The following is a 25,873-nucleotide window of genomic DNA, read 5'->3' as shown; positions in this document are numbered from 1 at the left end:
GTTGTAGGTAGTGCCACACAGCCCCGTTGTAGGTAGTGCCACACAGCCCCCTTGTAGGTAGTGCCACACAGCCCCCTTGTAGGTAGTGCCACACAGCCCCCTTGTAGGTAGTGCCACACAGCCCCCTTGTAGGTAGTGCCACACAGCCCCCTTGTAGGTAGTGCCACACAGCCCCCTTGTAGGTAGTGCCACACAGCCCCCTTGTAGGTAGTGCCACACAGCCCCCTTGTAGGTAGTGCCACACAGCCCCCTTGTAGGTAGTGCCACACAGCCCCCTTGTAGGTAGTGCCACACAGCCCCCTGGTAGGTAGTGCTACAAAGCCAAGTGGTAGGTATTGCCACACAGCCCCATGGTAGGTAGTGCCATACAGCCCCCTTGCAGGTAGTGCCCCACAAAACCCCTCTTATAGATAGCACCCCTCCTTCCTGTAGATAGCTGCACTGTAGCTCCCTGAAAGAGCGGAATCCCCCTGTGGCCAGGAATTCCGCTCCTGGAGCGCTCCACTTGATGTCTCTGTCCGTATATGGACAGTGACATCAGGGCAACTCCTGAAGCAGAATCCCAGTCCACAGCGTTGCCGACGCTGTGATCGGGGATTCTACTCCAGGAGAAGCCCTTGTCGTCTGTGTCCATTTATGGACAGTGACGTCAAGGGCTTCTCCTGGAGTGGAATCCCCGGTCACAGAGTCGGCAACGCTGTAAACGGGGATGCCCCTTCAGGAGTTGCCCTGATGTCACTGTCCATATACGGACAGAGACATCAAGCGGAGCACTCCAGGAGCGGAATCCCCGGCCACACAGGGATTTCGCTCCTTCAGGGAGCTACAGTGGTGCTAGTAGATTACAGTGCAGGGAGATACCTCCCTGCTCTGCTACAGTACGCCGCCGGCCATGGGGGGGCCTTTTCCAACGGGCGGCATGGGCGCCCTCATGCCCGGTGTCACCACCCATGCCACTTTCTGTTCTCCCAGAAATCCCCTCCTCCTTCCCCCGCTGAGCCCTGGCACTTAGTCTCTCCACCTTGCCCCCTGATACCCACCAGCTAGCTCTGCCCTGCCCCTCCAAAGAGATCTCCTACTAGTTTGCTTTTCACCGCTGCCTTACCTCCGACCCCTTTACTTTGTGCCCGCCCCAATAGTGAGGGGGGCCCCAGTCTCCTTGGCTGTATGGGGCCCAGAAATTTCTGATGGCGGCCCTGCTTCTCAAAGTAACATCCACATGAATGCCAGGACCCCAGCAGAAGATTGCTCAGAGCATCACACTACCTACACATAGCCTGCCTTCTTTCCATAGTGCATCCGGATGCCAACTCTTACCCAGTTAAGTGACGCACACACACCTGGCTGTCCACATGATGTCAAAGAAAACAATCAGACCAGCTCACCTTTTACCATTGCTCCATGGTCCAGTTCTGATACTCACATGCCTATTGTAGGCGCTTTTGCCAGGGGACAGTGGTCAGCATGAGAACTCTGACCGGTTTGTGGCTATGCAGCAAGCTACGATGCACTGTGTTCTGACACCTTTATATCATAGCCAGTATTAACTTTTTCAGCAATTTGAATCCCACAGAAGAGCTACTGGAGCACAGACGGGCTAGGCCTTAATCCACACATGCATCCCTAAACCTTGCCGCCTATGACCCGGTCGCTGGTTTTTTGGTTGTTCTTCCTTGGACCAATTTTGGTAGGCACTAACCTCTGAATACGGTGAACACCCCACAGGACCTGCCATTTTGGAGATGCTCGGACCCAGTCCTATAGCTATCACAATTTGGCCCTTGTCAAAGTCACTCAGATCCTTATGCTTGCCCATTTTTCCTGCTTTCCACACATCAACTTCAAGAACTGACTGTTTACTTGTTGCCTTATATGTCCAACCCCTTGACGGGATCGATTGTAACTAGACAACCAATGTTTTTCACTTCCCCTGTCAGTGGTTTTAATGTTATAAATGAACAGTGAGACCCACAAAATAAGAAGATTTCAGATCGAACTTGGAATAACAAGAAAACCCTATAAGTGCAGCAAAAAACATTTGATAAAATCTTATGAAACTTAGCTCTGGGCATCAAGGTCCTAAACTACTGCCTTGAAAGCGTTAAACTGATAAAAAGAAATCAGGTTTATGCTGCCATATCCGAGTAGTAGTAACAGAAACCCCAATTCGACTTTTTCATTAATCAGTAGTTTTCATAAAATTCAATCTGTCTCCTGCAGTGCGTATTCATTAGCTACGCCCCCCCCCCCCCCCCAATTTCCTAATGTACATGACTAGGATTTAATAAAGCAATATACCGTACACATGATTTACATGGTGTATATAATTTTATTGAAATACATTCTTTTACATAAGGGAATTGCATGCACAGCAATTCCTTCATATATACTGATTATGCCTACTTTTCTACAGGAGCCTTGAACTGCCTTTATAAATTTAGTTTACGCCAGTGTCCCTGACCCTTTAAAAACAATTTCAATGGGTTACAAAACAAACATGCTGAATAAATAGGTGTATACATGTTTATTTGCATAAGTAAAGGAATTTCAGTGAAGTGATGTGGCTGCAAATGAGTCCCTCAGCTGTCACTAGTACCATTGTGGTTGGCACAGAGGGTGCAATGCTTTTGTTATTAGTGCATTGTGGCTGGCTATGAGGGCACTGCAGCTGTGTTCCTGGTTCCATTAAGGCTGGCACTACAGTGGATACTAATTCTACTATGGCTGACACTGGGGGCACTGCAGCATTTACTTATGCCACTGTGGCTGGAACTGCAGTTGTTACTTGTGCCACTGTAACTGGCTGTGGGGGCACTGCGGCTGTTACTAGTCCCACTCCGGCTGGCACCATGTAGCGATTACTGGTACGACTGTTACTGCCGTGGCTGAAACTGGGAGCAATGCAGCGGTTACTGATGCCACAGTGGTTGCCATTTAGGGCACTGCAGCTGTAATTGGCACCACAATTACTGTCACTGTGGAGGCATTGTGACTAATACTGGCAGCTGAGCTCAGTTGCGTTTGAAATAAGCATACGAAATTAAATGTTAATATGCACCCAGTGAGCAAAGCAAATGCCGTCTGTAAAGGAGAAGGAAGGACAGAGATAGATAAGCGGTGTTCCTCTGGTCTTTTATTCCCCAGAGGTCACATCAAGGCAGCGTTTCCCGAGCTATAGAGCAATAATGCCTAGTGGCTGCGAAAACTTCTTGCCCCGCTGAAAACTTGAACGTTCCTGCTAGATGCAGTGTCATTACTACAGGCTCGTACTCCGTGCACCACCGCGTCTCTACATCTTCTGACTACATTAATTCAATTCTACGGTTGGGTGTGAAAAAAATAATCGTGAGGAGTTATAGTGGCAAATTGATCAAATACATTGCCCAGCCCTAGTGTCAATCATCGGCAGGGGGGGGGGGGGAGATGTAGGTTAAGAATACAAACAGCAGGAGAAAGTGAATTTTAATGAAAACGACTGATTATCGAATAATAAGTGACCCAGCGCTGGAATCGGGGTCTTTGCAACAGATTCCCTTTAAACACAATCAACAATAAAAGTTCAACTGTGAAAAAGCTAAAAAGTACTTACTCGTTTTGCTATACATAAAGTACGTAATCCATCAACCGCATAACAGTTCAAGTAGTTTTGAGTTTTGGCTTGGATTCTTCTTTGGTACTTTCCCACAGAGCTGTCTAAATAAAAATAAACAGGTCACTAAACTGTTAAACTAGAGCTTTTCCAGAAAGGCAAAAAATTATCTACACTATAGTTCAATAAAAAGCATGTAATATTACACTGGCAGTTTACATATTAGGAGGTCATTCTTAAAAGCTTGTCCGCAGAAGGAAATCTGAGAGATTTATTTCCGATGACTTATATAGTGCTAACATATTTTGCCACGCTTTACACGGATTGTTGTCCCTCACAAGTCCCTGTTTCAAGTGAGGACAACCTAAATTTCCTATCGCACACACATTAGGGCGAGTTTCATTGGAAGCATTGCGTAAATAGAATATCTGACTACAATGACACACGAAAATGTCACAACTGATTAGAGAATGATCATTAGTGTTTGTAAAAAGCCCTTATATGTGCTATATAAAACATTTTTGTTAAAAAAAAGTTGAACCACACTTTGCCTGTCGTGTGGATGTCATTAACTGCTGCTTGCATGAAAGCCTTGCCTTAAGCCGACCATACACGAAAGATTTTGGGTGGCGAAAAAGGCAGTTTTAGACCATTTTTTGCCAACTGCTTTTTTGTAACATGAAAGAGTGACAGACCGTAGATAGACCTCTATGGAAAAGTTTATCCGAAATGTTGGATTTTTTTTGGTTGTCAGGTGAGTTTGTGAAGTCATTCATGTCAAAACAACAGATCTGCAACCCATCAATAAAAGCACAGACAAGGCAGAGGATCAGCAAGTTTTTTCAACTCATGGTGTTGTCGTTCAAAGCGCCAACCTTCAAAGACAAACCGTGAACAGCAAGTCATTCAGAAAACGCCCGTATGAAATCACTAATGTATGGCCAGCTTTAAAGAGGCTCTGTCACCAGATTTTGCAACCCCTATCTCCTATTGCAGCAGATCGGCGCTGCAATGTAGATTACAGTAACGTTTTTATTTTAAAAAAACGAGCATTTTTGGCCAAGTTATGACCATTTTTATATTTATGCAAATGAGCCTTTCTTAAGTACAACTGGGCGTGTTTAACCCCTTAGTGACCAGCCCATTTTAGGCCTTAATGACCAAGCTATTTTATTCGTTTTTCTATAGTCGCATTCAAAGAGCTATAACGTTTTTATTTTTTCGTCTACATAGCTGTATGAGGACTTGTTTTTTGCGGGATTAGTTGTGCTTTTTAATAGCACCATTTTAGGGTACATATAATTTTTATATTAACTTTTATTAACCTTTTTGGGGGGGGGGGGGGTTATAAAAAAAACCTGAAATTCCGCCATTGTTCTATGCGTTTTTAAATTGACGCCGTTCACTATGCGACGTAAATAACATGTTACCTTTATTCTATGGGTCGGTACGATTACGGCGATACCACATATGTGGAGGTTTTTTTATGTTTTACGACTTTTGCACAATAAAAACACTTTTGAACTAAAATTATTTGTTTTTGCATCGTCGCTTTCCAAGAGCCGTAATTTTTTTATTTTTCCATCAATGTAGTGATTTTTTGGGCTTGTTTTCTGCGGGACAAGACGTAGTTTTGAATGGTACTGTTTTGGGGTACATGGGACTTATTGATTCATTTTTATTATGACTTTTTTGGGGGGCAATGGAAAAAAATTGCAATTTCGCCATGGTTTTTTGCGTTTTTTTTTACGGTGTTCACTTTGCGGTTTAAATTACATATTAACTTTATTAATGGAGTCATTACGGTTGCGGCGATACCACATATGTGTACTTTTTTTTTTTTTTTTTACACTTTTACTAAATAAAACCACTTTTTATGGAAAAAAATTTATTTATTTTTTTACTGTACTTTTTATTAATAATCTTTATTTCACTTTGATGACTTATTTTATTAGTCCCACTAGGGGACTTTACTGTGCGATGTTCCGATCACTGCTATAATGCTCTGGTATACTTCATATACCAGAGCATTATTGCCTGTCAGTGTAAATCTGACAGGCAATCTGTTAGGACGTGCCTCCGGCGCGTCCTAACAGGCATATGTCCAGGGCAGACCTGGGGGCTCTTATCAGTCCCCCGGCTGCCATGACACCCCATCGGAGACCCGCGATTGCATTCGCGGGCCGCCGATGGGTGACAGAGGGAGCGCACTCCCTCTGTAAACAAAGTTAAATGCCATCGGGTTAAACGGCCGCGATCGAAGTAAACTTCGATCGCGGGCGTTGGAGCAGGAGCTCAGCTGTCATCAGACAGCAGAGCCCCGGCTCCTGCCTGCACGGGAGACCCGTGCAGGACTTAGACTAGGCTGACGTGAAAAGGCGTCAGCCTAGCCTAAAGCCCATTAGTGAATCACGTAAAAAGGCGTATTAGTGGTCACTAAGGGGTTAAAGTTATGTACAACTGGGCGTGTATTGTGTTCATTACATCTGGGTGTGTTTACTTCTTTTACTAGCTGGGCGTTGTGAATGGGAGTGTATGATGCTGACGAATCAGCATCATCCACTTCTCTTCGTTAACACCCAGCTTCTGGCAGTTCACAGACACACAGCGTCTGACGCGATGAAGTTCCTGTGGGAGGAAGTTTCTGCAAAGGTAGTGCAAACACAGCTGCTTCGTGTCTGTTCGGCTTTTTCCGGAAAGCCGATGTATCGGAGTACGAGCTCATAGACTTTCTATGGAGTCCGTACACCGATACATTTATTTCTGGAAAAAGCCGAACAGACACGAAGCAGCCGAGCGCTCACACGAGCACTTCAGCTGCTTCGTTCTAGCGATTGGTGGGGGTCTCAGTGCTCGGACCACCACCAATCCAAACTTCGGACTACATGTCACTAGACATGTCAGAAGTTTGTCGAACGTTTAGCTACACTTTAATGAAAGCCCAAAATTTCTCAAAAAATTAGATTATTATATAAACCCAAGTTCAAAAATTATTTTTAATACCGAAATGTTGGCCCACTGAAAAGTATTTGCACTCAATACTTGGTCGGGGCTCTTTTTGCATGAATTACTGCATCAATGCGGCGTGGCATTGAGGCGATCAGCCTGTGGCACTGCTGAGGTGTTATGGAAGCCCAGGTTGCTTTGATAGCGGCCTTCAGCTCTTCTGCATTGTTGGGTCTGGTGTCTCATCTTCCTCTTCACAATACCCCATAGATTCTCTATGGGGTTTAGGTCAGGCGAGTTTGCTGGCCAATCGAGCACAGTGATACTGTGGTTATTAAACCAGGTATTGGTACTTTTGGCAGTGTGGGCAGGAGCCAAGTCCTGCTGGAAAATGAAATCAGCATCTCCATAAAGCTTGTCAGCAGAGGGAAGTATGAAGTGTTGTAAAATTTCCTGGTAGATGGCTGCGTTGACTCTGGACTTGTGGACACAGTGGACACAGTGGACCAACACTAGCAGATGACATGTCTCCCCAAACTATCACTGACTGTGGAAATTTCACACTGGACCGCAAGCAACTTGGATTGAGGTCTTTCCACTCTTCCTCCAGACTCTGGGACCTTGATTTCCAAATTAAATGCAAAATTTACTTTCATCTGAAAACAGGATTTTGGACCACTGAGCAACAGACCAGTCCATTTAAAGGCTTAGGAAACCTTTGCAGGCGTTGTGTTGATAAGTTGATTAGAATGTGACAACATGAGTCTACAATCTTCAACTTTTACCCAATATTCTAATTTTATGAAAGACTAAATTTTGGTTTTTCATTAACTGTTCGCCATAATCAACATTAAACAGAAAAAAAAATATGGAAATAGATCGCTCGGTGTGTAATGAATCTATAGAATATAGGAGTTTTACTTTTTGAATTACTGAAATAAATTAACTTTTTGATGACATTCTAATTCATTAAGAAGGACTAGTATATAGAAGCTGCAGCAGCATGGAGGTGATTATGTAGCATTAATGAGCAGTGTAGCTGAGAATCCAGCACCGAGTGGAGTTAAAAAAACAAAACGTACTAGGTAACTGCAGCACGTGTGTGTGTCTGACTTTCTCACTTTGCTCCTGCTCTCCCCTCCCCATAAAACGTATTGTTAGTGTGTCTGCGTCTCTCACTGCACACAGTAGGCTATAGAGGGGGGAGCAGAATCGCTGTCTCCTCCAGCTCCCCCCTCCCATGTACATAGACGTCTATGGGCAGGCTGTGAAGAAACACCCCCCCACTTCCCATAGTACGTCTCCATTGCTCTATAACGAAGGATGGACTTTGATTTACAACAGGGTGTGGACAGCAGATTACAGGAAGGGAGACACCTAGTGGCATATCTCAGGTAAACTATTGGATTAGCATAAATTGTCCCTTTTACAGCAGCACGATTTTGCGAGTGATACTGCTTTTTAACCTGTAAAATCTTGTGGCCATTGTTGCAAAACTATGCGGCCATTAACAATTAACCTGAAAACGGCATCTCGGCTTGGTTTTTTGCCGCTCACCGGTCACTATGTGAGGCGTTACTCTCACAGCTGCTTTATTTAGAGGGGGCTTTCTCTATAGATTGTTAGAAATGTGTATCTGTTTACATCAGATATTCGTGTCATTTAAGGTCGAAGACTTTTTTGTTTTACAAAAAATCCCATGGAGAAGTTTGTGAATACACACACACACAATATATATATTATATATATATAATAAATTAGAAATGAAAAAGGGACATACACAACGTTTCTATCAGCTGCATTGTTTTCTATTCCTGTGTGTGTTTCTATAATAGCAGGTGTATGGATCTGGACACGAGCTGATGCTGTTGGCGAACATACAGTCCTAAGTAAGTAATTAAGACTAAGTTGATTTTATATACTTTCTTCAGACTTGACACAAACCTACAACTGGCTACACCCACACGGGACAGAAAATTCTGCTTGAATTTCACACAAAAATCTGAGCATTGCTGCAGAATTTAAAATTTGCAGCATGCTTCATCGTGTTCTAGATGTTCGCTGCAATTTCACCCTTTTCAATGTAGAAGTGGTGAAATCTGCAGCAATGCGAATCTGCTGTAGAAAATCCACAACAAACTCCCGTGAACCCCTGTGGGTTCCCGAGAACGAGTTGTAGTCTGCTTCAAATATTCTACTGGATCATTGCCTTCAGAGTCTCAGCTTTGCCTCTGGTTTTTATGGAAGCCTTTACAGCCTGAATACATGTTCACACTTTTAAAATGTAATTTTAGCTCGAATTATCATAACAAATCAGAATTCAGTTTTCATGTTTTCAGGTATATGTAAAAAGGCAGGTAGGCATTGAAAAGAACCGATTGTCTGCTATGAGGATTGGCGTTGCTATGATAACAATGAGCTGCAAGTTTTGTCTCAAGGACACAGACCCAGTACTCTTACCACAGGGGCCTGTAGTTTACGACTAATCACTAGAAACTAGAATATGTGTACATTTTATTTTTCATATTTTTTAAAACATGGCAAGAGGGCTTTAAAATAGAGATCCTCAAGTAGCTCTTTAAAATGGATCACAGGTCAAATAGCAAAGCATCTAGTCCAAATCCGACCTGATTACATAATGTTATCCTATGTAACAGAGGTATTTTGAAACTGCAGAGTTACTGGGAAGCATGCTGTTCCGTAATTTCAAGTATTTACTTATCATGCATGTTACATTTATGTTAAATGAACCTATTGCAGTTATTTATAGCCATGGAATACTATATGATACCATCTGCTATGGCTCTCTGCACTGGGAACAGGTTCAAGTAGAAATCCCATGTGACTGGAGACCTGAAACGCACGTGCAATTATTATGAGGGTGTATCAGGAGCAGAAACGACAGAACTATATAAGGTCTCATATGCAAATTTAGCGGTAATATATGTATGTTTATTGTATCTGCCATATTATTTCAAGCTAGTTTCTAAAAACTGTCACTCTCCTAGCTTCTTTTATACAATTCTACCAATGTATTTACCCCTTCCTACATTCGGCCAGAAGACCGCAATTAGGACGAAATGGTATGGCCAGTGATGGCTCGGGCACAGGAGGGCTGTAAAAGAAAAGGCAACATCCTGCTGCAGTGGTAACTCCCATCCCAGTCATTTAACCCCCATAGATGCTGAGGACATTAGCAGCTGCGGCACCTAAGTGGCGACAAAGGAAGGGGACTCCTTATGTCACTCCATCTACTCCCAAAAAATAAAAGTTAATCTACCAGTTATATGTACCCCAAAATGGCGGAATTACAAAATATGGCTAGTCCTGCAAAAAACCAAGCCCTCATACAGCTAAGTTGACGAGAACATAAAAAAATTAAACAGTTATGGCTCTCAATGCAGGAATGTAAAAACATTTTTTTCCCCATGTAAAAGGCTTTTGTTGTGCAAAAAGTAGTAAGACGTAGTGTTCCCCTGATGAAACTTCCTCAACAGGACGTAGTAATGCGTAGGTTTATTTTTAGGGTGTATTATTTGTAATATGACTGTGGTGCTGAGGAGTGATATAGGGCGATGTTGAAAGACTGATTTGTGGAGTTATGAGTCTCCGCTAAGTGAAAACATTCTACAAGGTTTAACAAGAAGAGATTATGGAAATGGTAGACCTTTTTTTTTTTTATTGTTTTTTTCAAGAATAAATGTGATAATCTGGAATAAACCTACTGATGTGAGTGGACTACTGACTGGGAAAATTCATCACCATGTGGAGAAAAGGTCCCTGGAGTGCCATCAGAGGGTGGCAGGAAGCTATTTTAGCCATATTTAATCTATTCCCCCCTTTACCAAATACTGTAACCAAGTGCACTGTTTATTACACTGTCTATTATGCAGGTGATTTATTTGTGTTTTTTATCACGAGATTAGTCAAAGTTAAAGAGGATGTCCAGGCACGGATAACGGATGACCTATCCACAGGATAGGTCATCCGTAAATGATCGGTAGGGGTTCTATTTATGGAGTCGCTTCTATAATTCACAAGCTATTGGCATACTCAAAACCATAAGGTCTGCGTTCATTTCTGATTAATAGTCTTGGAATACACTATAGGTATCACTAAGTACCTTAGGCGTCAGTTCACACGGCGGATTTTGCTTGGCAGGTCCTGCCGCAAAAACAGCAGCGGAATTATTCCGGCCGTCGCAAGGAAGATTCCTCCTCCCAATGACTGCAATGGGACGTTTGGGCGGAACCTGCCCAAAGTTTGGGCAGGACGCTTTTTCCCGCTAGCTGAAAAAAATCAGCTAGTGGCAAAAAGAAGCGTCCGACTGATATTAAAATGAATGGGAGGCAGAATTTTGTGGCAGAATCCGCTGCAAAATTTCAGTCGTTTGAACAGGGGCTTACACCTAAAGACTTAAAAAAAAGAATTGCTCAAGATGACCGGAAAAAAAAATGAAACCGAAATTCAGCGCAATTAATCAATTGCCCAGCCCTACTATAAGCCAATCCATACATACACTTATTAATGTGTGGAAAGGATGACCTAGGAATGCTGAATTACATAAAAGCAAATAAGAATCGAAAACGCAAATAAAAACAAAAAAAAAAATGAAATCAAGCAACATGTGACACTTGTTATCACTAGTCTTAAAATGACAGATCTTTCCATAGTATTGGATTGCGGTCAACCCACTTCGTACAATTAAGTAGTCTCCCATTGGCTAGGAGATGTAGTTTCGCAACAGCTGGAGAGCCAAAGATTGGAGACCACGGCTATGATATACAAAAATGTCAGCATATCTTACCTTTAGAACTTGATTTAATTAGATCCAGAACAACAGAGTCTGCTCCTTTAGTGTAAACAACAATTTCATCTGTAATTGGATGTCTAACCACAACAGACATCCTTTTCCTGGTTGAGTCAAACCCCAGTGTGTGCAGGAGTTCAAAGTTTAATCGCCCCAAATGGGGCAATTCCACCGTTACTTGGTCAGACAATCTACCAACCAGAGAAAATTGATATGCCCTGGCAGCATATACAAGTGCAGCTTCATCAGGACTCTCTGCTTCATAACGCAACTCGCCCTCTTGTCCATCTCCTGTTACTTTACTGGCCCGTTGAGAAGTCTGGTCACTTAAACTCATCTGTGGAGAGCAAGACAGTTTTCCTTCCAGCTTGATAAAAGTGCCCTCGGTTGAGGTTGAGGACAAGATACTGGACCCAACTCTTTGCATAGATTTGCTAGTGTTAAGACTCAATGAACTGCTACTATTTGATCCAGAAGTAAGCCGGCTGGGTGTAAACCTCCGGATGAAGTCTTCAATGGTTTTAACTGGAGATTTCAGTTCAAATCGAACTCTCACCTAGAAAATTATATATGACATTAGTATACAACGTTTGGTTTCTAGACTTATTATGCATTAATCGCACCAAACTGCTGTAGTTCTGCTGCAATTTTGTGGTAATCGCTGCAAAAAACAAAACGCACTTAAATTACAGCGGCAAAATCCAGTCAAAATGTCTGGGTTCACATTGTCCGGTTTTTTTGCTGCGTTTTGAAAAGCAAAAAAACCGTATGCATTTTTTTTTTTTTTAAATACTTGCGCGTTTTTACAAGGTGTTACAGCAGTAATCCTATGATCATTGGACTCAAAACCAGACTGCAGCTGAAAAACTTAAACATGTGCGTTTTTTTTTTTAAATGCGTTTCTTTTGGCATCATTTGTAGAAGGCAACAAAATCCCAGCATAGGAGGTAAAAACAAATAAGTGCTTTGTGTAGCCCAATAGTACACCACAAAATCGTGCAGCCACTAAGGAATAAACCCTTATGGCCAGGTACTGTCGGCGCAATTTTTGAGCGCATCGTGGCCACTTCAATGCCGCCCAATGGGACCTTATCCTTACTAAGGCTTCTTTCACATCTGTGCTAGGGCTCCGTTCCAACGGAGCTTTCCGTCGGAAAGTAGCCCTGACAGTCACAAACGGATACCATAGGTTTCCGTTTCCATCACCATTGATTTCAATGGTGACGGATAGGGTGCCAATGGTTTCCGTTTGTCTCCGTTGTGCAAGGGTTCCGTCGTTTTGATGGAATGAATATTGTAGTCGACTACGCTATTGATTCAGTCAAACAGACAGAGCCTTTGCACAATGGAGACAAACGGAAACCATTGGCACCGGATCCGTCACCATTGAAATCAATGGGGATGGAAACGGAAACCTATGGTAGGGCTCCATTCCTACGGAAAGCTCAGACGGAACGGAGTCCGAGCGCAGGTGTGAACGAAGCCTTGTTCAAAACATTTATAAACAGTGTTGCAATATTTACCTTTTGCCTTGGCTGATTTGGAGCGGTTACAACAACGGTGTTACAAACAGTCAATGCAACAAAAAAGTCAAATACGTCCATTAGTTCTGGAGTCAATTGGGAAAAGAGTTCTTCACGGTTTCTCACTATTTTCAAGGCTTTGGTACAATCGCTAACCTTTTCCAGTAACATTGGATCGGGCGTGATATCCTTTTCCTAAAAAGAAAGGACCATAAAAAAAAACACCAAACAAATAAAAAAAATATAAGCAAATTGCGTAACCCTACATTTTTTCTCCTATTTCAAGATTTTTGTTGTTTTGCACGCCTAAAACTAAAGTAACAAATTTGTCCCACTGCAATCACACACAAAGATATGGAAACCACGAACCATGGGACTGCTGAACGCTGTGTGCTTGGAGAGAATGCTAGCTTTCATAGCTTCAGCTCTGCTGCCTGTACGTCGGTGCGTCTTGGTACTTTGATTTCTATGGATCACTTTAACACTGTGATGACTGCCACTGCTGTCTCGTCGTGGGAGAGTGGCTGCTTTGGGTCCATTATCCTCTTCTTCAGATTCTAACTCTTGATAGGCTGCTAAACGCTTTGCTGTAAAAAGAATTTAACAGAATTGAAAGGTTATAAAATGTGTGAATATGAAGTTATGTTCACATTGTCGAAGGGGATTCATTTTCACTTAAAAGTTACAGAAACCACGTCAGTCACAAATTGCAAAACTTGAGATTTCAGAAACATAGCTTGTTGGGACTAGATTATGCAAGTTTATTCAGTCTTTTCTACGTGTGCCCGACTTCTCGTATGGAGGGTTTCATACGTCATGAAACCTATCTGTGGCAATTCATATTGAGTTAAGAGCGTAAGACAGTACAAGTTCTGGAGTGGGAGACCATTTCATTGGAGAATTAAAAGCTGCTGACAGATGGATGACAAACTAATGCACTTTTGATAGCAGAAAAATTTATCGCTGCAGCAGCAGGGTCTAATAATAATGCTCCGAGCAAGCACTGCCATACTCTGGCAGCCAGAAAAAAGTTAAACAGATGCCCATCTCACAGGGCGCTGGAGTGTGTATGAAAGAACCAACAGCTGAAACATTATATTCACAGATGGCTTTGTTTTGTAGATATCAGGAGTGCTCAGGTAGCTAAATATGCATTTGTCCCACAAACTGCATCCCTAAAGTGAGCAGGAAAATGAAGGCATTCGTCATTTAGGGCTGCCTACGGCTTTTCTACTGCTGTGAAGTGCTCTATTTATGCCAGGATTTGCTATAACCCCCTGGAAAACTTGCCTTAAAGCCGTAGTAACTAGAACAACAAGTGCAACACGATGTTGCTGCTTTATTATCTCATGCATACAGAATAGATTTTATTTCACATGATGCCATTTAGTCCAGCTAGCATTAAAAAAAAAAAAGTCATACTTTCACTGCAGATCTTATGCAGATAAGGCTGAAGTTTATCTCAGAAGACGGAATACAGAGCTATTAAAGCCTTAAAAGTGGATGCCCGGTTTCAGAAAATACATTTTTTTTTTGTATTTCCAAGATGCTTTCTGCATTAATTCTTCAAATTTTTCAAGATCTCTGCTTATTGTTATTCAGGAGGAAGATTCATTGTTTACGTCCAGTGGATAAAATGCTGTCCATGGTCATGTGATGGACACACAGGTGCATGGATAGTTATAAGACACAGCTCTGAGGCACATACTGTAACGAGCCGTACACCTGTGTGTCCATCACATGACCGCAGATCCACTGGAAGTAAACAATGAATGTTCCTACTGAATCTCAACAGGCAGAGATTTTGAAAACTGTGAGGAATTAATACGGAAAGTATTTTGAAAAAATGTACTAATAAATAATCTTACAAAGAAATAACTTAAATTGGTTGTCCGGTTACATCAAATTAAATATAAAAAGGTCAAAAGAAAATAATAAATGGCACAGAATTTCAGATGTTTCTAAATGTCATTGTGAAGTGTATAAAATGTATTTAATTTCAATATTCTTCTGGATCGATTTACTTTTCATTAAAATAAACACAATATTTATTTACCCGCTAACCAAAAAAAGGGTCACAAAAGGGAAACTAGATTGTGAGCCCGTTACACACACACACACACACACACACACACACACACACACACACACACACACACACACACACACACAGTATGGGGGACTCACCATTAGCATCATGGGAATACTCAATTCCCGACACTGTACATCTTCTAAATACCATTTTATTCTCAGTCAGAGTTCCAGTTTTGTCTGAGAAGATGTACTGTATCTGACCCAAATCTTCAGTGATGTTCAAAGCTCGACACTGAAGACGGGAGTCTGTTTCTTCATCATACAGGTCCTTATCTTGGTGAATAAAATACACTTGGCAAATTTTTACAATTTCAATGGAAACATAAAGAGAAACTGGAATGAGAACCTGTTGAGACAAAAAGGTAGTGCGGTTATGTTTTCCTATAGATTAAATAGTAGCGTCTAGCAGCAGACACTAGAATGGAGACACAAGAACGAAGGTCTCCTTCACACACACACTTTTTATTTTTTAAAACACATGAATAAACGCGATGCATTTCAAGCTTTTTAAAACCCATTTGTTTTTACATGCGTTTACAGCTCCTAGAACCTCCTGCTGTATTAGTGTCTGTACAGACCTTGCATTACATTACAGAATCTTAGCTAAAGCAGCCCCCATGTTAGAATCATTTAGCACATTGTATATTTTGGAAGTAATAGAAAACTCTTTTTTGCTGCATGTATTAGCAACTTTTATTTATTGCCTCCTGAATAATAGAGGCAGCGCGGGTGGCTATAGCCTACCTATAGCTTGTGTTCACAAGTTGCGATCAAAATGCGTTACTTGCCCCAAACAGCTGCAAAACTGCAAATTTGTGCCATGAGTTTTTCGAAATAACTGCAAAAAAGCGTGATTTTCATTTTGACCGTGACATGCGACCCCAGACTTTTGATCAAAAGGAGTGTTAGGCACATACTAATGGTCAAATCTCCAGCACACAGTCATATTGCCCCCAGCGGAGATGTAAAAAGTGCCCCAATAGTAGCATGTATGAAGGGGTGCGCCTGTGGATTTCAAGTGGTTTCCAGAAGAATTGATACATTATGATACTCTGGTATATAATACATGATGTTCCTTTAGCGGAGTACAAAAAGTACATTAAATGGCACATACCAGTATTAAAAACATTGAAATTATTTCTTTTACAAAACTGTATTGCCTGGTTTTATTTAAATGGCATAAATGTCAGAGATGGGAATACCCCTATAAGGATGATTAAAAAGAAATGTGTTACCTGTAAAACAATGATCATGGTGAAAAATAAATATACTGCAGAAAGAAGTGGTTTCACGTAATTCCCATCGCTCCCAAGGACATCAAATACTGGTCTCTTTTCTCCATATTGCCATACCCAGAGTGAATGACCTAAAAAAATATTAGAATATGGTTATCGGCGTCTTTTAATCCAAACATACTGGAATTGGTTTGCATCTGAGGGAATGACATTCATATTTTTGTATAGAAATTGTAGGAAAAATCAAGTTTTAGTGGTTTCATTTAAATTATTACCGGAGCCAATACATACATCTGGTCATATGGTTATATTACATTGTGGTCTATGTGCGCACTTACAGAGGTTGGTCCATTAATGGACCACGTTTAGTATACTTGGTATATGGATGGCATCAATAACTAGTTAAATAGGAACTACACGGTCATCAAAATTTTGGATCGGTGTGGGTCTGGGTGCTGAAACCCCCACACGGTTGCCGAAACAAAGGTGCAGAAGTGCTCAGCTTAGCGCTTTGCTTCTTCGGCTGTGATCAGCACTCAGGCTCACAGACTGAAGACGGCTTACGTAGATGTTCAGACAGGGAGCACCAATCACAGCCGAAGGTGCAGGGCACTCAACTGAGCGCTTCTGCACCTTCGTTTCACCAGCGATGGATGTCTCGTCTCAGCACCCGGACCCCACCGATCCAAACTTTTGATATGTCTCTGACATATAAAAAGTCTGCCAAAAGTATAGTAACGCTTTAACACCCCATTTAGTTAAAAGTTATTGCACGAAAAGTAGTGAATTTATAACAAAAAAGTCTGTGATCATTTCAAATATCAATAAATTCATTTATCAAATACATGCAAAGCCATGGCCATAAACCACGAGACATGCCAGACAACACATGTTCATGAAAAACATAGCAATTCCACACAATAGACTATGGACTATTACTTAGGCCCCATGCACACAAACGTGTTTTTGCGGCCGCAATTCCCACGAAAATCCACGGGAGAATTGCGGCCCCATTCTTTTCTATGGGGCCATGCACACGACCGTAGTTTTTGCGGTCCTTGCACGGCCCGGGAGCCCGGACCGCAGAAAGAACGGGCATGTCTTATTACGGCCCTGTTCTGCGGTCCGGGCTCATTGAAAACAATGGCGGCGGCCATGTGCATGTCCCGCGATTTGCGGGCAGCCTGACAGTCCGCAGCCGGCCGACCCGAAAATCACGGCCGTGCACACGGCTACGGTCGTGTGCATGAGGCCTTAGTAATACCTCCGAGGTACTGTTTTCAGAAAAACTACCAGGGTCACAAGAATCACTAGAACGACAGCAGGAGCTTAGGGTAAATAAGTGGCTTAGAAATTGGTGTATGAAGGAAGGGTTTGGGTTCACGGAGTACTCGTCTAATTTCGCTGTCCGTTATAGGATCTATGGCAGGAACGGGTGGCTCCTAAATGGGGCGGGTGCAGCAGAGCTGGGGGAAAGCATAGATAGACAGCTGGAGAATCTGAGGGTAGGAAAAGTGGCGATTCAAAAGCAGGGCTTAATGGGGATTTTGTGGGGGCTGGGGTTAGCAACGCAAGTAGTTAGGGGGCCAGGAATAAATATGGATCTAGAAAAAATAAAGGAGGTTGGTAATATCAAAATGTATGCTGGCGAACGAAAGGTGTCTTGAAATAAAATGAATGAATTAAACATTTAGTCTCGGACATTTATAACAGCTGGATCTCGGGCTAGAAAGTAGCTATGTGCATAATATAGTGAATATATGCATCATTGTAGTGAATGGCTCTATTCAGATGTGCAAAAAAGATTTTTAGCCAATGTCTTTGGAGGTACGCTTTAAGGTTCTAATCACTGACAGAATATGATGTAGTGGGCATAACAGAAACCTGGCTGGATGAGTGGCATGACCGGGTAACTAATGTGGAAGGATATAGATGGTTTAGAAAGGATAGAAAAGATAAAAAAAAAAGACTGGATTTTACAAAAAACCTGTCCCCCTAAGACCAGTCCTGAATGAAGACATTAGGGGAGACTGACAGTGTGGAGTAATTATGGGTAAATATTCATGGAGCGGGCAGGAACGGTAAACCTACTAATTGGGAGTTTGAAAAGAGGTGAAGTTAGTAGTCATCCACCAGGACTTTTCTTTAGACAATCCTCCGTATTAATATGAAGAAATAGACATGATGGATACAGAGTTTTTAAAAAAAAATAATAATAATTTAGCTCTTACTGTACCATTTAAAGAGACAATTATAGAAAAATATTATTAATAATAATCTTTATTTATATAGCGCCAACATATTCCGCAGCACTTTATAATTCAGGGGGTACATTGTACAGACAATATCAGACATGACATAGTGACAAAACTAATTTACAATTCAAACAAGAGGAGTGAGGACCCTGCATGCAAGAGCTTACAATCTATGAGGAAATAAGGGAGACACAAAATGTGAAAAATGCTTGTTAAGTACAACAGTCCAGACATCTTTTATACATATGGGGTCGTACACAAAGCTGCATGAGCCGGTCACCAGCCAGTATGTGTGTATGACAGACATGAAGTGTATTAGGGTGCAAGGAGTGTGGAGGATACTGCTGAATGAAGGGGGTCAAGTTCTCATGACTAATGTAAAAGAGGGGCCAGGAAAGTAGTCCTATTAGGTAATGTTATAGGCCGGTCTAAAAAGATGTGTTTTCAGGGCACTTTTAAAACTGTGGCTGTTGTGAATTGATCTTCTTGCCTTGGGTAGTGCCTTATAGAGGATTGGTGCAGCACGAGAGAAATCTTGGGAGATGGGAGTGGGAAGTTCGGATTATGGTGGATGTTAATGTAAGGTCGTCGGCAGAACGTAGAGCGCGAGTAGGGTGGCAGACAGAGATGAGGGGGAGATGTAAGGTGGTGCAGCACTGTAGAGAGCTCTTTGGGTGAGAGTAATCATTTTGAACGGTACGGGCAACCAGTGCAGTGACTGGCAGAGGCCTTGGTATAGCGGAGGGTCAGATAGATTAGCCTGGCTGCTCAATTAAGGATGGATTGGAGAGGGCAGAGTTTAGTGAGTGGAAGACCGATTAGTAATGAGTTACAGTAATCGAGACAAGAATGAATCAGAGCAACAATGAGAGTTTTGGCTGTTTCCACAGTAAGAAAATGGCGGATTCTGGAGATTTTTTTGAGGTGAAAGTGACAGGAGCGTGAAAGTGATTGGATGTATGAAGTAAAGGAAAGATCCGAGTCAACAATAACCCCAAGACAGCGGGCATGCTGCCTGGGAGTTATGGCAATGCCACTGAGACGGAGACATCAGGTTTATGTAGGTTAGTATATGGCGGGAACACACGGAGCTCAGTTTTAGAAAGCTTCAGTTTCAGCTAGAGAGAGGACATTATGTTATAGACAGCGGGGACCGCCCCCCCCCCCCCGACGGGACCCCCTGTATGAAGGACACATGATGCAACTCTACAGGGAAAGCCCTGAACGGTAAATCTCTAGTTGTGCTGAGACTGTTTGGGGATGTGACTAATGAACCTCTCAGTCTCAGCACAACTAGAAAGATTTATCGTTCAGGGGTCTGGGAAAGCTGGGTGACCACCATTATCCCTCCTACTGGAGTGTGAGAGGTTCATTAGTCACATGCCTAAACACTCCAGTAGGAGGGGTAATGGTGGGCACCCAGCTTTCCCAGAAGCAGATATAACCAGGAAAAGGCTGGATGGACAGGCTGAGGGTGCACAGGGTTTTTGGGGATCCCCTCTGTCATGTGATTGGACCTAGGTTACCGGTTCATCAGACGGGTTTCATGTGACTATAAATCTGTCCATAACAAGAGACAGTGCACTCAGGACAAGCCCTGCCCTCATGCCGTAGTTGTGTGGTTCTGTCTGCAGTGATGGCGGTGGGTGGCTCTGACACCCGCCTCCCCCGTCGGGTCATCTCAGGACAGAAGGAGTGTCCGGATTGGAGACACAGCGCCGCACCTGTACTGACACTTCTGAATTTTTTTTGTGAGATACCGGCAAGTGAAACGAAATCTCGTTTAGCTCCGTAATCTCGCGAGATTTGGTTTCACTTGCCGGAATCTCACAAAAAAAAAAAAGATAGAAGTGTCAGGATTCTGAGTACACATGACGTCCAGGCTGGATAGTCATGTGTATTCATTATCAGGACACTAGTAATGTTAGGGCTTGTGTATGAGGCTGCACATAGCGATATATCTATATCGCTAGTGTAGTGTAAATGAATGGAGAGGAGTGCATGATGCCGATTGGTCAGCGTCATGCACTCCTCTGTACAACGCCCACTTGGTCGAAAGTAAAAGTACGCCCACTTGGGCATTAAGAGAGCTCATTAGCATAAACCAAAATCGCTCCTAACGTTGTGAAAAAGATTGTTTTTTTTAAATAAAAAGCATTACTGTCACCTACATTACAGCGCCGATCTCCTTATATAGGAGATAGGGCACTTATAATGTGGTGACAGAGCCTCTTTAAAGGAGGAGGGAAAGATTCCGGAAGAAAGAGAGAGGTTAACATTTTTAGTCAGGTGAGAGCCGGGGAGAGGGACTGGATGAGGCTACATAGTTTGTACGGTTGAAAAAAAAGACACGTCCATTAGGTTCAACTAAGGGATGGGAAAAGGGAAGGGAAAAATTTCTACCCATAGGTGCTAATATTTTTTTGTTCTAGGAAATTATCTAAGCCTTTTATAAAGCCATCTACTGTCCCTGCTGTGACAGGCTCCTGCGGTAGACTATTCCATAGATTCACAGTTCTCACAGTAAGGGCATGCCCACACGTGGCGGATTTCCTCCGCAACTGTCCGCATCAATGCCGCACAGAATCTGCGTTGCAGATTCTGCGGCGGATCTGCCCAAAATGTGCAGTAAATTGATGCGGACTAGCTGCTGCGGACTGCGGTAAAAGTGCTTCCCTTCTCTCTATCAGTGCAGGATAGAGAGAAGGGCCAGCACTTTCCCTAGTGAAAGTAAACGAATTTCATACTTACCGGCCGTTGTCTTGGTGACGCGTCCCTCTTACGGCATCCAGCCCGACCTCCCTGGATGACGCGGCAGTCCATGTGACCGCTGCAGCCTGTGATTGGCTGCGGCCGTCACTTAGACTGAAACGTCATCCTGGGAAGCCGGACTGGAGACAGAAGCAGGGAGTTCTTGGTAAGTATGAACTTCTATTTTTTTTACAGGTTGCTGTATATTGGGATCGGTTGTCACTGTCCAGGGTGCAGAAACAGTTACTGCCGATCGCTTAACTCTTTCAGCACCCTGGACAGTGACTATTTACCGACGTCTCCTAGCAACGCTCCCGTAATTACCGGAGCCCCATTGACTTCCTCAGTCTGGCTGTAGACCAAGAAATACATAGGTCCAGCCAGAATGAAGAAATGTCATGTCAAAAAAGCAAGACGCATCCGCAGCACACAACATGTGAATGACAGCTGCGGACTTCATTGCGGAACTTAGAATCTCCATTGAAGTCAATGGAGAAATTCCGCCATGAGTCCGCAACCAGTCCGCCACAACTAGTGCATGCTGCGGACACCAAATTCCGCACCGCAGCCTATGCTCCGCAGCGGAATTTTCTGCTTCGTCTAAACGAACCCTACTAAATAGAAGTGGAAGTCAATGGAGAAACGGCTCCGCTGCGGATTAACGCTGCGGAGTGTCCTCAGCGGAATTCAAGAGCAATTCCGCCACGTGTGGCTTTGCCCTAAAGAAGATTTGTCGCCTCTGCAGGATGAACCTTTTTTTCTCCAGACGGAGGGAGTGCCCCCTTGTTATTTAAGGGGGTTTTACAAGGAACAGGATTTCACCATATTTTTTGTATGTGCCATTAATATATTTATATAAGTTAATCATGTCCCCCCTTAGGCCTCATGCACACGACCGTATTTTTTCCCACCCGTAAATACGGGTCCGGTGTCACACGTATTCCACCCGTTTTGCACCAGTATTTACGAACCCGTGCTCGTAAATATGGGTCCGGTGTCACACGTATTCCACCCGTATTTACGAGCACGTTTTTGGCAGCAAAATAGCACTGCACTAATCGGCAGCCCCTTCTCTCTATCAGTGCAGGATAGAGAGAAGGGACAGCCTTTTCTGTAATAAAAGTTAAAGAAATTCATACTTACCCGGCCGTTGTCTTGGTGACGCGTCCCTCTCTTCACATCCAGCCCGACATCCCTGGATGACGCGGCAGTCCATGTGACCGCTGCAGCCTGTGATTGACCTGTGATTGGCTGCAGCGGTCACATGGCCTGAAACGTCATCCAGGACGTCGGCCCGGATGTCGAGAGGGACGCGTCACCAAGGCAACGGGCGGGAGACCGGACTGGAGGAAGCAGGAAGTTGTCGGTAAGTATGAACGTCTTTTATTTTTATTTTTTACAGGATAGGGGATACATGTCTTGTTTATGGCAGAGCGGGGAGATACCTCCCCGCTCTGCCATAGTTTTCATTGTAGTCCCGGCGGTAGTTACGCCACTGGGCTGTGGCCTGCAGACCGGGTAGTTCCCTGACCTCGCCTCACCTCGCAACGCTCCCGTAATCACGGGTGAACACACGCAGCCACCCATGATTACGGGAGCCCCATAGACTTCTATGGGATGCCCGTGCCGTTATTACGGCATGAAATAGGGCATGTTCTATCTTTTTTAACGGCACGGGTACCTTCCCGTGAGCAAACGGGAAGGTACCCGTGGCTAACAGAAGCCTATGAGCCCGTTATTGCGGGTCGTAATAACGACCCGCAATAACGGGTGTTTTTACGGTCGTGTGCATGAGGCCTGAGTCGTCTTTTTTAAAGGCTAAATCGGTTTAATTCTTTTAATCTTTCCACATAACTTAGATTCTCCATGCCACTTATTAGCTTTGTGGCTCTTTTTTGATTGGTCAGCGTCATACACTTCTCTTTACAACGCCCACTTGGTCAAAAGCTAAAAAACGCCCAGTTGGGCATTAAGTCATTAGCATAAATCTAAAATCGGTCATAACTTGCTCAAAATTGATTGTTTATGTAAATAAAAACCACTGCTGTGATCTACATTACAGCGCCAATCACATTATGTAGGAGAGCGGGCACTTATAATCTGGTGACAGAGCCTCTTTAAGCCCTGCCTCTGGCAAAACTTAATAGGAGCACAAGAATGGCAGTTCTGGGGGCCTTCATTAGCTGTTGGGGAAGGAGTCTAAAGTCGCTATTGACCGCGGCATCACAGGGGTTAAATGAGTGGGATCGTAGTCATCAGGTTAATCTTTTTATTAATGACCTTCCTGGTGGGATTGAAAGGTGTCAGTTGTGCGGATACAAAACTTTGTAGCATATTTAAAACTCAGTTTAATTGTAAAATATTACAGAAGGATCTTGATAAGATAACAGCATGGGCAACAACATTGCAGATGAAATTTAAAGGTAATGTGTCTCTAGAAATTTTAATTTTTTTTTCAGTTAAACAAATTAGTATTTGAGTGATTACACATTGTTTTCATTTTTTTCCACAAGTCAGGAAATATTATAAATTAGATTTCCAGGTGCTGGTCACTAGAGGGAGCATTACCCAAAATTCCATCATGGTCACTGTGGTAAAGTAACCTCATTGATTTGTGCTGCAAATTTGGGGTGGACACACTATTCTCTAGTGTCCTCACACAATCCCCCCCCCTCACTTCTTCTTGCTAGTGCCAGGAGAAGGAGTGGTTTGAAGGTCTTCAAACCTCCTACGCTGTGTGCCGCCAGTTTCTGAGCGACTGCACAGTGTAGGAGGATTACATACAGGGCTCAGCAGACAGTATCACACGAACATATATGAACATAATACACACATCACATACACGAACATAAATCACCTAAACTTGCCGCCGCCGCTGGTCTACGCTCCTTGCGCCTTCGCTTCATTGAAGATATGGCCGGAAGCCGCGGCCGGAAGTCGTCATCTTACTGTCCGGCAGTGGCTTCCAGTCCACATGAAAATAGCACCGGATTTCGCTGTACAAACAAGCTTTGTTTTGGTCTTCGTGGGAGCGGCGCATGTGGCGTTCCCACACAGATGGCGTACGCTTCTGTGAATGGAACGGCTTCCGGTCGCATTCTCTATGGGTTTGTATGTGCCGTATTCCATCTCTGTATGTGTCGTTAAATCGACACATACAGAAACGAAAAAAAAAAAATGACAGCCCCCATAGAGAAGTAAAAGTAAGAACACAGTACACAGTGTCCTGGAACACTAATAAATAAAAATTTTGTTTATATTTTATTAAAAGCAATATAATAATAATAATAATAATAATAATAATAATAATAATTAAAAAAATTCATGACACCTTCCCATTAATGTTGATAAATGCTAAGTAATACTAATAGGCCACAATAGTAGTATAACCGAATATACATTAAATGGAATAAAACTGGGGATAACAAAACAAGGGAACAACTAGGGTAGTTTGATTACAAGTAGGCCAAGAAGCTGTACTCGGTATCAAGCAGCAGCTGTAAAAGCAAATAAGATTTTAGGCTATATAGACCGCGCGCTAAAGGGGTTTTCTAGTGAGAAAAAAAAATTGATGGCCTATCTTCAGGATAGGCCATCAGTATCGGATTGGTGGGGGTCCAACCATCGGCACTCGCTTCCCCTTCATCCCTGTCACTGCTCCGTAATGCAAAACCCTGACACACATGTAGCGGTGGTTCACAACAGTTTTCCAGCCTTCTTGCATTCGAATGAATGGGAGAAGGCGGGATTCCTGTGAACTCCCCCCACATGTGTCAGGGTTTTACAGTGCAGAGCAGTGACAGGAGTGAAAGGAAGGCAGCGCTTCAAAACAGCTGATGGGCGGGGCTGGCGAGAGTCAGACACCACCGTTCAGTTATTAATGGATAGACCATTTTTTTTGGGGGGGGGGGGGGGGGATAGAAAAAAAAAGATCAGCAACTTCGGCACACTTTTTTGCAACCTAAATTTACGCTTTTTACCGTGTGGTGTAAATAACAACACATTTATTCAGCGGGTCGTTACGATTGCAGAGATACTACATTTATATAGTTTTAGGTTTTACTACTTTTACACAGTAAAAACACTTAATTTTGAAAAAAAAATTGTTTGTGTCTCAATATTTGAAGAGCGATAACTTTTTTATTTTTTTGCAAATGCAGCTGTATGAGGGCTTTTTTTTGTGGGACGATTGTAGTTTTTATTGGTACCATTTTGGAGTTCATGTGACTTTTTGATCACTGTTTATCAATGTGTTTTTTAAAGGCAGAATGAACAGAAAACAGCATTCCTGGCATTGTTTTTTATTTTATTTTTTACGGCTTTTACCGTGCGGGTTAAATAATGTAATTGCTTTACAGGCGGGGTCATAACGGACGTGGCCATACCAAAAGTGTGTAATTGTTGTACATTTTGGGGGTTTTTACATAATAAAGCATTTTGTAAGGGGAAAAAGTGGGTTTTTCATTTTTCTTTACTTGGGATTTTTATTTATTAATTATAAACTTTATTACTATATCTTAGGGCATTCTAGGCATGTTTAAATTCACTCACTGTTGATTTTCCAACCACATCTGCGGGAAACTTGTTCCAAGCATCTACCGTTCTTTCAATAAATCAATATTTTCTGACATTGCTTCTGATTTTCCCCCAACTAATTGCAGATTGTGTAA

At 42.8% G+C, this 25,873-nt stretch overlaps 1 protein-coding gene across 1 annotated transcript in view; it reads right to left on the bottom strand.

Moving 5' to 3' along the window:
• Positions 1 to 25,873, bottom strand: part of ATP10A (ATPase phospholipid transporting 10A (putative)) — a 163,463-nt gene that overhangs the window by 46,131 nt on the left and 91,459 nt on the right. The window contains exons 6-11 of the mRNA XM_075852595.1: positions 16,198 to 16,328; positions 15,056 to 15,308; positions 13,238 to 13,455; positions 12,869 to 13,063; positions 11,343 to 11,901; positions 3,590 to 3,693 (exon numbers count right to left, since the gene is read on the bottom strand). Coding sequence (XP_075708710.1) covers positions 3,590 to 3,693; positions 11,343 to 11,901; positions 12,869 to 13,063; positions 13,238 to 13,455; positions 15,056 to 15,308; positions 16,198 to 16,328 — 1,460 coding nt within the window. The remainder of the gene's footprint in view (positions 1 to 3,589; positions 3,694 to 11,342; positions 11,902 to 12,868; positions 13,064 to 13,237; positions 13,456 to 15,055; positions 15,309 to 16,197; positions 16,329 to 25,873) is intronic.

The sequence above is a fragment of the Rhinoderma darwinii genome, chromosome 2 (assembly GCF_050947455.1).
Source record: "Rhinoderma darwinii isolate aRhiDar2 chromosome 2, aRhiDar2.hap1, whole genome shotgun sequence".
Taxonomy (NCBI): Eukaryota; Metazoa; Chordata; class Amphibia; order Anura; family Rhinodermatidae; genus Rhinoderma; species Rhinoderma darwinii.
Note: the sequence above shows the minus strand (reverse complement) of the source record. Positions and strands in the feature narration are given on the sequence as shown.